Source organism: Macrobrachium nipponense, chromosome 42 (genome assembly GCF_015104395.2).
Source record: "Macrobrachium nipponense isolate FS-2020 chromosome 42, ASM1510439v2, whole genome shotgun sequence".
Lineage (NCBI taxonomy): Eukaryota > Metazoa > Arthropoda > Malacostraca > Decapoda > Palaemonidae > Macrobrachium > Macrobrachium nipponense.
The window spans coordinates 48729956-48745353 of record NC_061103.1 but is presented as its reverse complement, the minus strand read 5'-3'; the positions used below and the strand labels follow the sequence as shown (position 1 = coordinate 48745353).

The 15398-nt window shown below is 44.5% G+C and overlaps 1 protein-coding gene across 1 annotated transcript in view; it reads right to left on the bottom strand.

Annotated features, from left to right (window-relative positions):
* The window catches only part of LOC135213194 (dynein light chain Tctex-type 1-like), a 41773-nt gene that overhangs the window by 11678 nt on the left and 14697 nt on the right, over nt 1-15398 (bottom strand). Inside the window, exon 2 of the mRNA XM_064247164.1 lies at nt 4587-4752. Within this exon, the coding sequence (XP_064103234.1) occupies nt 4587-4752 (166 nt within the window). The remainder of the gene's footprint in view (nt 1-4586; nt 4753-15398) is intronic.

The window sequence follows — 15398 nt, the reverse complement described above, 5'->3', positions numbered from 1 at the left end:
ATTTCATCCTCTGAAGTGTAGCTTTCAGATCAGCGATTTCTGAGGCCGAATCTGAATGCAAAGCTTGTGAGGGCCCTGATACAGAATTAGAAATCATATGCATAGTTTAAAGAAGAGTTAGAATTGTTACAAGGCTCAATAGGCCTTGTACTACCCGCACTCTTAGATGCAGCCCTTCTCACTCTATCCCTCTCTAACTTCTTCAAATAAGAAGTTAGTGTCTTCCATTCCTCAACATTCAACCTCTCACACTCATGACAGGTGTTAGTCAAAGAACAGTCAAAACCTCTACATTTACGGCATACAGTGTGAGGATCAACCGAAGCCTTCGGTATCCTCACCTTGCAGCCTACATTCACACACTCTCACACAACCACTTGAATCAGACATTCTTGAAGAAAAATAAAACAAAAGGCAAGTCCAAAAATCCAGTCCACAGTAGCGAATGCCAAAACAATGTATCCAGGTACGTCACCAAAAAAGTTCCAAAAATAAAAGATGATCAATTGCCTTGAAAAGTGAATTCCAGTCAGGAGGTAGTAACAACGATGTTGATACCACCGGCGACAGAGAAAATATGATAGAAAACGGGAATGGTTCCTAGTCCTGCCACCCAGGGCAGCCGGTAGGTCACCTGACCTACCTTGTTAGTGAAGTTGGCGCGAAATTTGAATTTCTGTCGGGGACGACAGAGTCTTAGCTACGTATATATCTGACAGGTAAGTTGCTTGTATGAAATTATGTTGTACAGTACATCACAGACTGGGAGGTACACCTGCAGAAGGCAAGTATCTGTCGCTTATGGGCCTTTTTCATTATCTCACAGGTAGAGGAAGCAACTAAAAGATAATGGATTCTTTAATCCTGTGAAAAGAGAAACTCCATCATCCAGCACACCAAGCACAAGTGGGGACCAAGCCAGCCAAAAGATTGGTGCAGACTCCATGACTAAACCCAAGGTATTTTCAAACAGGCGTGATGAAACAAGTTACTATATGAAACATCAAATAAATAAACTTATATCACTTAAAAACCACGGCACAAGGCGTTGAGGAATTGGCCTGGTCACTTCCCTAAGACCACTGCCTCTCCTAAAGCCCAATCCCATGAGTCCAAACATATCCTTGAAGGAAACTACACAATGAATAAAGGAATCCTGAGTATCAGTTCTCTTCTCCACTGATACCTCAATATTCCTCTTCAAGAAGAGTAAGGAGGGATCCACAAACAAAACAATCTAGTTCTCAAAAGCAAGCCCATTCTTCATCAAAAGCTCTCTTAAAGAGGCTACAAACACCATCATGACACTTCAAGACAGGGTAACCCACCCGTTTGTTAACTTAAGGGAGAAGGTCAACACAGGAGAGGGTTAAGTCCATCACTGTGTTCAGCAACAAGTCCAGCCACAATGTAGTTTAGAATGAAACCCCACAAACTGACTGGCCAACAGGTATTGTATGAAGCATGGTTTGGCCACATCTCAGACAGTATATCTGAGCCCATGTGCTGGGTGGAAAAAGCAGCACAACTGATGTGTTGCTTATGGCAAGCCTGCTGTCAGTCAAAATCTATCCCATGAAAAGGCTACAAACAGTGTCATGTCTCTTCAAGACAGGAGGATTACTCCACACATCTGCAGACATAAGTCAACATCCTTTTTCCTGACACCAACAGCCTTCAAAAACTGAGCTTATTTGTCACTCAACAGAGTGATGGGCTCAACTTGTATGGGACATGAATCTGCTCCTCCAGGACAAAATTTCCATTCCCTGCAACTGGTGGAAGCAGCAGCTCAGCAGAGTATTAGGAGGATACATTCTCCAATCCTCAGATCAGACAACCTATCTCATTCAGCACACCCTGTACAAGTGGGAAATGGAAGCTAAAAGTACAGTGCAGACTCTGTAGTGAAACCAGCATGCTACGAAAAGAGAGCAGTGGGTGTTGTGAAGTTACCCTGGTCACTCCCTCAAGACTGTTTCAATCATGAATCAGTCCAATAATCATGGAAAGTTGCCCCTAAAATTCTGCCTCCATCATATCTACAGGCAACAGATTGTCAGGTCCAGTAAAATCCACAACAGGCTGAAATGGATCCTTCCTGAGGAAGAGGATTGCTAGAAATCTAACTGGCCTTGGTGGAGGCTGTATCTCACCTAAAACTGAATGTAGATTGCAGAACCACCCCAAAAGGGCTTGGCTGCAATACCCTTAACAGGTTCAAAGGAAACTGTATGGAAGATAAAATACCTTGAGTGTTGGCTCTTCTATTTTCCATCAACATCTCAAGCTTATGAAGGATGAGGAGAAACCAATTACTGATCCGTTTCTCAAAGTGACCCAACTCTTGGCAGGAATTGCCTTGAAGAAGCTGAAGACTCTGTTGCCTCTCTTCCATACAAGGTTTCCCCACACATTTGGCAACTGGTGGGAGAGGAAGGTTGTCCTTTAATTTGACACAAATAACCTTGGAAACTTAAGCCTTCCTTTCCTCCAAACTGACCCTGGAAAAACAAAGTCCATTATCATGTTCAGCCACACAACCAGCCAGATGTAGCAAGGAACAAAGCTATGGCAACCAAATTCATGGCTCCTGCTTCAAGTGAGTATGGAGTAACTCATGATCGACCCATTTCTCACAGCAATGCCATTCTTGGTCAATATCGTCTTGGAAAGGCAACAAACACTGCTGCCTCACTTCACGACAAGGTTGGGCTACAATTTTCCAAATATGCACCCGAGCAAAACCAACAATCTTCACTTTGATACAAACAACCCAATAACCTAACAAAAATGCTGCTCAAATTCCAACTGCATGGGTTCCACAGGAAGTGGAAGAGTAAGGAGGAAACCACAACTGATTGTTTTCACAAATCTACCCTGCTCTGTCAAAACCTGTCATGAAAAGACGCTATGAACACCATAGCATCTCCTCAGGACAGGGTTAGCCTACTGCCTAACCCCAACAGCCTTTGAGATTTGCCATCTATTCATCCAAAGAGACCCAGAAAAAGGTAGTGTCCACCACATGTCCAGCTACAATAGTTACGAACAAACCGTGGCAACCAACTCCATGGCTCCTGCTTTGGTGGACCCGTCTTACACACCCCCAAAAGAGGAGTCCCCAAGGGTGGTTACCTAGGCAGTCCCACTGGGGAGATCACTGCTTGCATTTTTCACTGTTCTGCTTCACACCATGAGGATCAGGAAGACAGGGAGTGGAGCTGGATGAGGGACTCTCCTAAGATATTCTGCAGTAATGGTGTTGGTGAGATCTTTGAAATCAAATGTGGTCTATATTTTGGAGCATTTCTTACACAAACATATATAAGATCAACTATTCTCTCATGTAGAGCTTCCCTGTAAATCACAAGCAATCCCATTTGCACTCTTACTATTGTCAACCAAACTCCGTGCATACAAGTTAACAACCACTGGTTTTATTTATCCATCACAAAAGACCAGATAAGCTATTAGAATTTGCCAGAAAACATACAGAAGTTACTCACACACATTCAAAAACAAAATGGTAATGACTATCCTTTTATAATCAAAAGTAAATTTTAAGTAGCAACTCGTAATTGGTAACATGTTAAGTTGAATGATAGTGATCTAGATCCTCTTTTTCTTCATTTTTGGCTGACTCCAGTTACTTCTAAATACATTAGGCAGGGTGATGGGGTAGCACACAAAAGAGTTGACAACATCAGTAGATCCCATTTGCTAAGTAGGTGTCAACATCTTCGAATTCATCTTCGTCGCCATTACACGACAATGTCATTAGTAAATAACATTTACAGGGGGTCACTCACCAAGTAGGTTAGCACATCATCAATACCGTTCTCACTCTCGTTAGACTTCATCATCAAAATCAAATTGTCCTAATATACGTACACCAAATTTTACTTCTTTTCAGTTCTCTACAAATTCCTTTTCCCTTCACAGTTGCAATTGGAATCTTACAATATTAATACACTCCATCATTTTCTTTACAGCACTATTTTCCAATTTTCACTTCTTAAATTTTACATTAAAGGATCATATAATTGAGTTTCATCCTTGACAATTAATGCCACTATCCTAAATATCATTACATACATAGTACATTGATTGAGTCATCATTCACACCACATGTACACAATCATAATGAAAGCTCAAGTCATCAACAATATTAGAAAAAATATGTCAAGCACAATAAAAACAGCCATGATCAAAGTCCAGCAACAATAAAGATATCTGTATAACAGTGCAGCCAAAGAAAGAGTGATGCTACCTTTTCTTCAGGCGGTATAATAACCCCACGTCCCCAATCACCTTCCACAAATTAACTATACCTTGCTACCAGACTTCAATGACTGGACCAACTTTCACTGAATGTAAAATACTTCAGGTTCAAATCCTTGTGGAAACAAATAGTGATTGTAACTTGTAAAAAATCATATAACTATGGGAAAGACTACTGAGTACCAATAGCTTGACGTTTTACTTAACACAGAGAAATGGCAAAATATGAACTTCTAAAATGAGAAAACCTATACCACTTTGTTTCAAAGGTCAGTAGTAAAAGTTAGCTAATGAATGCTTACCAATATATTTGAAGGCTTTATTGAGCTTTGAAAGGTTCCCCAAAACATTCTCCACTACTTGTGATGTCCAGTTGTTGACCTTCGCACTTGTATATGCATTTCCTCCTATCACAGTCTCAATGCTTTCTTTGATGATGGTGCTCACTTCATCAACAACAAACTGATGCTGAAACAAAAGAAAAGAAAAGACATTAATCTAGCCTGAGAACTTATTTCAATCTGTGATCATTACCAATTTAACATGAAGCTAAATTTAATAACTTAATTCTATGTGCATCTATTGCCTAATCTGTATTGCTGTCTTTCACTCTAGTCAGTCCACCAAGTTCAACATATAATAAGGCTTCAACGTGGTACAAGGTTGAACCATCCAGTCCTTCCAGAGATCTTTCTTCCCAATCTACTCCCCCATGAGGAAGAACCTCGCCAGACCCCCTGGATCCATCCCCAACAACTTGAGCATACATTCAATGGGGTCCTAAAACCCCAGGGACGTAGGCTGTCGACGCCGAATCCCGTGGAGAAGGCTCTACGGGATTCCTAGTATTCACCTCGCCCGTCCCGGCGTAGCCCGAGGAAGTAGAGGGAATAGGAGAGGTGGATCGGATGCTTTCACCCCTACTAGCAGCTCTGCTGTCAGGGGGAGTGAGCCATGCCCTTGCACCAACCCATGGTGGTGGCAAGTGCATGGGTCTAGGAGACTGCGATCGCAAAGACAATATGCTCGCCCGAGGAGAATACATCGGTTCTCGCTGCTGGTAAGAGCAGTGCCCTTGTTAGCAGCACTGCTGCCAGCAATGACGCGGCTCTCTGCCTAGCGAGACTGAGCATCGTCCTCACGACGCACCCCAGAACTCTTCGAGGCCGAAGCCCCTAGCGAAGCAGTCTGTACAGGACACCTCTTAGCCTCTCCCAATACCTTATCCCGAGGAACAGGGATAACAACCATGGCTCCTAACGAAGAACCAGGATAAGTCTTCGCAGGTGGGTTCAAGCTGTGGCTCAATCCCTTCTCTCGCCCCGTACCACTGTCGTGATGGAGAGCTGATTCCCTTTCGCTACCTGTGGATGTACGACTTCCCTTGGGAGGTTGTACATTCACAGAAACTCGCAAACGAGTCTCCGACATGGCCCAAGTACCGCCAGCAGTGCCTACGGAACCAAGGACTGTTCGTGCTCCAGAGGCTCACAAGACTCTAGCCCCTGAGAGCGGAGTCTTGGTTCCCTCTCCCTAAGGAGTGGGAGAGCCGACAAGAGCACCAACTGCCTCTCCCCCCACTCAGAAGGAGGACGACGAAAAAGATGGAGACGAAGACGAAGACATCATCATCATCCTCGATCTTTTCTTCTTCAACAGCTTCTGCAGGATTGTAGTCAGGGCCAACCAAGGAACATCAGCAGGAGCAGGTCCGGGGGCAGGAGCAGGTCTGGGAGCAGGGTCAGCGTGTTCCGCGGCAGGCATAACAGCAGGTATGGCTGGCATCCGTGGCATATCCACAGGTGACAAAGGAGGAGCAGGAAACCTTGACACTGCCAACACTGGTATAGTGGTCCCTCCGTATTTGCAGGGAATGTGTACCAGACACCCGCCGCGAATAGTTGGAATCCCTATAAAAAATGCTCAAAACGGCCTATTTTGTTAGTTGGAACTCAAGAAAAAACCACTAAAAATTTTTATACATGGTTTTTTTAAGTTTCATCACAAAATCACAATTTTTAGAAGTAAATTGTATTTTTCCTGACTATACAAACCTGAGGTCCTTTACATAAGGAATTACTTACGCCGTAGCTGGAATTACGGCCGTTGTATCTTGAACAATCGGCAGTAACTACTGTGTGGCAGGCTAGCCTGCCCGGATGTAAACACTCCACTTTGCCTTTCAGCCCAGGTTCAGATTTTGAGGGGTGGCATGAGGTGGGGCATTTATATGTTAAAAGGACCTCAGGTTTTGTATAGTTAGGAAAAATGTTTATTGTTATAATACAATTAAGTTTGTTCATACTTACCTGGCAGATATATATAAAGCTGTATTTTTCTGAGGTCCGACAGAATTTCAAAACTCGCGGCACACGCAGTGGGCGGGCCAGGTGGTGGAGTACCCATTCCCGCCGCTGGGAGCGGATATCAGGAACCATTCCCATTTTCCTATTCATATTTTATTAATGCCCCCTGTCTCCTGAGGGGAGGAGGGTGGGCACTTTAATTATATATATCTGCCAGGTAAGTATGAACAAACTTAATTGTATTATAACAATAACATTTTGTATGCCACTTACCTGACAGATATATATATAGCTGAATCTACCTTCGGATGGTGGGAAGAGACAGAATAGGATTTTTAGGAAACTTAAATTAAGTAGATGATGTATATCTTGGTTCCTCACCTGTTAGCAAAGTAGACTATGTGATTACTGTCACTTAAGCCTGCTTTTGCTTAATCAGAGTTGCCAGCCAGGTGGAGACCTGTAGTGCTGGTGCGCTCTGGATGATCTGTCAACGGGGACGTGACCTCAACGTGACAAGACCATAGAGCCATACATATGAGGGCAACGAAGCAACTAACCACCACCTGACCAACTATCCAAAGACCCCTTGAATACTAAACTAAGGGATGGGAAATCTTCACACAAGACTCACCACAACCTAAAAACACAACAATAAAAACTAACCTAAACCTAACTAAGGGATAGGGAAAGAGCTACCTCCAGCCCCCAAGACTGTGTCTGCAGAAACGTATGGCCCAAGAGAATTACAGTCGTCATAAATCGTTCTCACATCCCTTTAGGTAATGTTGAGGCGAAGACAGAGTTGCTCCTCCAAAAGGTGCCATCAAGAATGTCCTTGATTGACATATTCTTTTGGAAGGCAAGAGAGGTTAGCGACAGCTCTAACTTCGTGAGCTTTTCACTCGTAAGAGGCTCAAATCAGTCTTCTGGCAAGATGAATGAGCCTCTTTAATGACGTCCCCTCAGAAAGAAAGCAACAACATTCTTAGATAAAGGTAATTCTGGTCTCTCACACAGAGCACCAGAGATTACCTGAGGGACCTCTTACCTCTTTTGTTCTATGCACATAGAACTTGAGAGCCCTGACAGGGCACAGGGCTCTCCTCTGGTTCTTGGCCCACCAGACTTTTTGACAATACCCTTGATCTCGAAGCTTTTCGGCCAAGGGTTAGAAGGATTTTCATTCTTTGCCAAGAAAGTGGGTTCAAAGAGCAGACAGCGTTGTCTCCTTTGAATCCCACTAGATTACTAAAAGCTTGTATTTCACTAACTCTCTTAGCCGTCGCCAGAGAAGTTAGGAAAAGAGCCTTCCTTGTCAAGTTTCGAAGAGACGCTGCTTGAAGTGGTTCAAAAGGACTTGACATTAAGAACCTAAGAACCACCATCAAGGTTCCATGAAGGCGGTCTCGTTTGGGGAATCTTCGAAGTCTCAAAAGATTTTAAGAGATCATGAATGTCTTTGTTGTCAGAAAGGTCCAGGCCTCTGTGCCTAAAAACCGCTGACAACATGCTCTTATATCCCTTGATGGTAGGGGACTGCTAATTTCTGCACATTCCTGAGAAAGAGCAGAAAAATCGGCTATCTGGTTCACAGAGGTCGTGGAAGAGGAAACTCCCTCCTTTTTACACCATGCCCTGAAGGAAGCCCACTTCGATTGGTATACAGCTCTTGTAGATGCACGTCTTGCATTTGCGATTGCTCTCACAGCTGCTTTCGAAAAACCTCTCGCTCTGGCCAACTTTTCGATAGTCTGAACGCAGTCAGACCAGAGCGGAGAGGTTTTGGTGATACCTTTTCGAAGTGAGGCTGTTTGAGTAGATCTTTCCTCCAGGGCAACGTCCTTGGAAAGTCTACAAGGAAAGACATGACCTCTGTGAACCATTCTCTCGCTGGCCACATCGGCGTGATAAGGGTCAACCTCGTCCCTCCTTGAAGCCGCAAACTTCCTCATGACTTCCCCTATGATCTTGAATGGCGGGAAGGCATACAGATCTAGGCCCGTCCAATTACATAGGCAACGCCGTCCACAGCGATTGCTTCTGGATCTAGGACCGGGAGCAATACAGAGGAAGCCTCTTGGTCCTCGACATCGCGAATAAGTCGACCAGAGGACGTCCCCACAACCTCCAAAGGTCTCGACACACGTCTTTGTTTAAGGTCCATTTCCGTCGGTAGGATTTGTTCCCGACGACTGAGAAGGTCGGCCCTGACATTTTTGCACTCCTGCAATGAACCTCGTCAGGATCGTAACCTTTCTTCTTTTCGCCCACAGCAGAATCTCCTTCGCCAGGTGAAACAAAGTTCTGGAGTGTGTTCCTCCCTGATTCTTCAAATAAGCGAGTGCTGTGGTATTGTCGGAGTTTACTTGAACGATCTTGTTTGTCAAACTCCTTCGAAGAACTGCAGCGACAGGAAAAGATTGCTGCTAGCTCTTGACATTTATGTGCCAGGCTAACCTGTTCCCCCCCTCTCCGGAGCTGACACTTCCCTCCCTCCTAGTGTTTTGCTCCCCAGCCCCGCGATGGAAGCGTCTGAGAACAACACTAGGTCGGGGCTCAGAAGACTTAGGGACAAGCCCTCCTGTAGTTTCTGTGGGTCGAACCACCATCTTAGATGGCTCTTTATTGGATGCGATATTCTCAAGATCGCATTGAGATCGTCCTTGACCTTCCATCGTTCCGCAAGAAAAACTGGAGAGGTCTGAGGTGCAGTCTTCCCAAGGAAAACAAACCTTTCTAGCGATGAAATGGTGCCCAGCAGACTCTTCCATTCCCGTCGCCGAGCAAGTTTCTTTCCCCAAGAAGGCGAGAGTCTTCTCTAATCCTAGCCGCTGACGTTCCTGGGACGGAAACGCTCGAAAAGCCACTGAATCCATCTGAATCCCCAGATACACGATGGACTGTGTCGGGTTGACAAGAAGTCCCAGGGACTTCGCTAGGGCTAACGTGAAACTGCAAGTCCTTCAGACACTTCTCTCTTGACGAAGCTCTGATAAGCCAGTCATCGAGGTAAAGGGAAACTCTTATCCTGAAGAGTGTAGCCACCTCACCACATTTTTCATGACTACGGTGAACACCATTGGAGCCGTGGTCAGACCGAAACAAAGAGCTCTGAACTGCCACAATTTTTTGCCCAAGACGAATCTTAGGTACTTTCTTGAAAGAGGGTGGATCGGGAGTGAAAGTACGCGTCCTGCAGGTCTAAGGACACCATCCAGTCGCCCGGTCTCAAGGCTCCCAGAACAGAATGAGGCGTCTCCATCGTGAATTTGGTCTTTTTCCACGAAAAGATTGAGCCTGCTTACATTCTAGGGACTGGACGCCAACCTGACGACTGCTTTGGTACTAAGAAAATCCTGTTGTAAAAGCCTGGAGACCCCAGGTCCGCGACTTGTTCCACCGCTCTTTTTTCGATCATTTGTGTAGAAGATTGAACAACACTTTGTTTCTTTTTCTCCCTGGGAATAGGATGGAGAAAGGTCTCTGGAGTCGTAGAAAGAGGAAGGATCTAAAAAGGGGATCTTGTACCCCTGCTCCATGATCTTGAGGGACCAAGGGTCCGTGTCTCTCCTCTCTCCATGCCCGCAAAGAACTTCAGTCTGGCTCTGACTGGTGTCTGAAGGACATGCGTCTCACTTGGATGGCTTTGGTTTGAAAGAAGCTCTTCCTCTTGCAAGTTCCTCTCCCTCGAGGAGCCTGCTCTCGAGGGAGGAGCCCCACGAAAGGGCTTAACCTTCTTCGGCGGTCGTACAAAAGCCGAAGAAGTGGAAGGAACTGTCGGACGTCTCGAGGACTGGGCTAAGAGGTCCTGCGTTGCCCCCCTTTTCTTGCCCAAAACTGCTTGCCAGTCCTTAACCCTTAAACGCCGAATGGACGTATTAAACGTCGAGTCAAAATCTCCCCCGATTCCGAATGGACGTACCATACGTCGGCTCAAAAAAAGTTTTTTAAAAATTCGCGGCAAAAATACTTATAGGCCTACCAGCCGAAAACTTTTGAATCACGCGCCTTGGGGGATGCTGGGGAGTTCACGGATCAAGGCGTTGTTTTGTTTACAATCGTTACGCAGGCACGCAAGCGTGAATTTTCTTTCTTATCGCACTAAAAAGTATCAGTGACACATCTCAAAAATTATTTCGTCACTTTGACATAATTTTTGCAACCGTTTTCTTAAATTATCCGTTACATGAGGTATTATATATGACAATGTGCGCAATTTTCATGCAAACACCACAACAAAAAAATAGTCATGATTGTAACTTTTTATCAATTTTTGAAATATTTCCATATAAATAACGATAAGTGCCAAAATTTCAACCTTCGGTCAAACTTTGACTCTACCGAAATGGTCAGTCGAACGCAAATGTAAGCTAAAACGCTTATATTGTAGTAATATTCAACTATTTACCTTAATTTTGGCAACAAATTGGGAAGTCTCTAGCACAATATTTCGATTTATGGTGAATTTATGAATAAACCTTTTTCCTTACGTCCGCGCGGTAACTCTTCCGAAAAAAATCATACACGCGATTGTGGTTAGCCGTTACATAAAGTTTTTATATATGGAAATGTGCGCAATTTCATGCACAATACAAACTAAAAAACAACCCAAGGTTGTAGCTTTGATCAGTTTGAAATAATTTTCATATAAAAAATGATAAGTGACAAATTTTCAACCTACGGTCAATTTTGACTCTACCGAAATGGTCGAAAAACGCAATTGTAAGCTAAAACTCTTATATTTTAGTAATATTCAATCATTTACCTTCATTTTGTAACAAATTGGAAGTCTCTAGCACAATATTTCGATTTATGGTGAATTTATGAAAAAAACAAATTAAATTTTCCTTACGTCCGCGCGGTAACTTCCGAAAAAAATGTTACGTGCGATTGTGGTAATGTTTGCACCTTTTTTAAATTAGCCGTTACATAAAGTTTTATATATGAAAATGTGCGCAATTTCATGTAAAATACAACGAAAAATAATTTGAAGTTTGTAGCTTTTCTCATTTTCGCAAATATTTGCATATAAATCACGATATAGCAAAAAAACCACGTTCGGTCAACTTTGACTCTACCGAAATGGTCGAAAAAACGCAATTGTAAGATAAATCTCTTATATTTTAGTAATATTCAATCATTTTTTTTACCTTCAAAATTTGCAACAGATTGGAAGTCCCCTTTTCTAGCACAATATTTTCGATTTTATGGTGAATTTATGAAAAAAAACTTTCCTTCCCTCCGCGCGCGGATTCTCCGCCATAAATCTCCGAATTGCGTACATCGAATTCTCGGAAAATTTGCTCCGTTTCATATTAGGCATTTCATAGTTTATATATGAAAATGTGCGCAATTTCATGTAAAATAAAATGAAAGATATTTGAAGGTGTAGCTTTTCTCATTTTTGAAATATTTGCATATCAAATCACGATAAATAGAAAAAAAAAACCACGTTCAGTCAACTTTGACTCTACCGAAAATGGTCGAAAAACGCAATTGTAAGCTAAAACTCTTACAGTATCGTAATATTCAATCATTTTTATTAATTTTGAAACAAATTGGAAGTCTCTATAACAATATTGAGATTTACGGTGAATTTTTGAAAAAAATATTTTTTTACGTTCGCATGTTACGAATTCGTACATCATTTTGTGATAATATTTTTCCGGTGTTGCTTTTATTGTTTTACAATTTATTATATATCAAAAGGATTGCAATGTAGTGTACAATACAACGGAAAAAAAGAAACTCGTTAGCTTTTTTTACCGTTTTTTGCACAGCGTGATTTTAATACAATTATGTATGAATGTTTTTTTTTTTCGCTACATATATCGCATTATTTACATATGATAATGATATTATTTTTTCATTTCTGATGATTGCATACTATACTCAGGCATTGACAAAAAAAAAAAGGAGCCAAAATGAACTCTTAATCTTCAAAACTAAGCGCGCTGTGATTTTTTGAAAAAATTATTTTTTTCCGATTCCGCGCTCACTCAAAACCGGCTCCGGAATTCGGGGTTTTTTTTTATTTTTACCGCTTCGGCGTTCAAGGGTTAACCAAAGTCTGGGGGAAGAGATGGTTCGTTATAGGAGAAAAGAGCAGCTCCGCTTTCTGAGCTGGAGTAACTGATCGAGCTGTGAAATTACACAGCAAAGCTCTCTTCTTCAAGAAGGCCATCCCAAAATGAGAGACCAGCTCCTCTGAACCATCCCTGACGGCTTTGTCCATGCATGATAGCACGCTGGACAGCTCCCCCAGACTGAGAGACTCTGGGCTTCGATTGCAGATCCAGAACTCCCAAGCACCAGTCTAGGAAGTTGAACTACTTCAAGAGTCCGGAGCAGCCCCTTCAAATGATGGTCCGTCTCCGTAGGGGTCCAGGTCACTTTAGCAGTGGATAAAAGGGACCTCCTCTGAGAATCCCACCAAGCTGGAGAAATCCCCTTGTGCTGAAGAAGGGATTTCTCCACCCCAAAAAACGTCTTTCTTTGGTTTTTTTTTATACCACATACCTCCTTTACCTTTCCGCTGAGTCTAGCGGGAGGAAGGGCGGAAAGTTGTCTTGCCTTGATCCTTCCTTCGTTCCATCCAGTCTGGAGTTTCTGAATGCCGCTTAGTAGAGAGCGAAGTCTTCATCTCGACAAACTCTGGGGTCTTACAAGTCTTAGAGGATGAAAACTGCGAAGGAGGAGATTTGGGAGCTGCAGGCTGGAACTTGTCCCTCGAAGGACGAACGCAAACAGCCGCACAAGAACTTTATAATCCGAGATTGAAAGAGGCAGCAGAAGGTTCCTCTTCAACAGAGTCAGCAGGACTACTCAACTCTCCTTCTTCTCTAATCGTAAGAGGAGACCGCCTCTCCGGAGGGGTAGGGCGTACGTCTATCGGTCTGCCTTAATCAAAGACCCCCGATGTTTACTGGTAGAAGCCTTATCTAGGCTGTCTTCCTTCTGGCGTTTACCGCTCGAAGGAAAGGGCAGAGCGTCCTGACGGCGATGAACGTCCTTAGCGACGCCCGAGGCAAGCCTCACTTGCAAAGAGAAGGCCCGTCCTTACGTTTCCTCAACGAAAGGGTGGGGGTAGACATTTTTTCTCAGGTATACGCGCCTGTGCGCGCAACCCACGTCCTGGTGTACGTCTTCTTCTTGGCCGGAGTCCCCCGAAGCGTCCTGGAAAAGCGTCCTTCCTGCCGAGCGTCTTCAAAAGCGTCCTGATCGCACTGAAAAGCGTCCTGAGCGTCCTCCCGAAATCACGGCAAGCAGCCTGCCCATGACGTCGAGAGGGAATGAAAGCGTCCTGACGACTCCGTCTTCTTAGCGGGTGCGAACGAGATCGGCGAATCGCCGAAGGAGACGCAATCGGAGAAAGACACGAGCGAGGAGAGGGAGAAGGAGACTGCTTCGTCCTCTTAACGGGCAGTGTAACGGTCCTTCCTCCGCTTAGGCTCGACTGCTGCTGGGCGAGTCCTCTGAGCCATAAGCGTCGATAGCTGGTCCTGAAAGCGACAAAAGAATGTTCTCGTTGGAGAGGAACGAACAGAGGGAGCAGGGCTGATCCTGCGAGAAGACGAGGGGGCGACGGGGAGCGCCTCCTTCCTTCTCACAGGTACAGTTACCTGCTTCTCAGGGATACGCGCCTGTGCGCGCAACCCAGCGTCCTCGTCGGATGAGATTTTACCTTTCTACTGAGGCGGAAGCGTCATAAGCATCCTCCGAAGAAAGCGGCGATACAGGACGTGAAGCGTCCTCAACACAAAACGTCCTTTTCAGCAGACGAGAGTCTCTCCGAGCGCTCCACCCCTTGCGCGGGAGGGAGGACGCTTTGGAGGACGAAAAGCAGTCCTTAAGGTCGCGCGCCCTGTGCGCGCTCCTTGACAGCCTGGGACTTTGCAACAAGGCCTGCCGAAGGACGCCAGATCGGTGGGGAGCCCCCCGTAACCCTCTTGCGGCTTTCGACATACCCCCTCCCTGATTCCTGGAGTCCGATAGCGGTCTAGGCCTAGAGGCATTATGGGGGCAGATCTGACGCCCCCTCCACAACACTAGGGGCACGATCACGCACTTGTCACTGAGCCAGTTTCCAAGGCTTTCACTTTGGTCTTCTCGTAGTACGTAGAGACTCCAAAATAAGAGAGAGAGCATTACCTTCTTCCCGAACACAGAATTCAGGGGGGGCCCGAAGGCAACACAAGGTTTAGGAGATGCAAAATCTACATTTGGTGTTATTACAGGAGAAATAATTATCACCCCTTTACCCTTTGGAAGGGGGTTTGGTAGAACCACTCCTGGAGGGAAGACCTCCTGAATCCTATCGCGTTCTAATTTGCGCCGATAGGAATCATACAACCCTCCAATCATCATCGGCCAATCCATCACATTCATTGCACCAGATCATCCATCAAACAAATATGCCCCCTACAACTCATACATACTGTGGGGGGTTCACCGATGATTTCGGTAGCCTCACCTTACAATCACTCCTCCCACACACACTCTGAAACTCACTGCACTTGATCCAAGACATCACGTTTACAGAAAAGCCAATCCAAAGTAAAAAAAACAGTCCACTATCGCTTATGCCAATCCAACAATCCAAAATCAATACCAAAAGTCAATCAGATACTTAAATGCGAGTCAAATCCAAAAAATCCTGGGCGGAGGTCTGTAAAACAGTAGTTTTACCGACACCGGCGACAGAAAAAAAATATGAATAGAAAATGGGAATGGTTCCTGATATCCGCCTCCCAGCAGCGGGAATGGGTACTACCACCTGGCCGCCCACTGCGTGTGCCGCGAGTT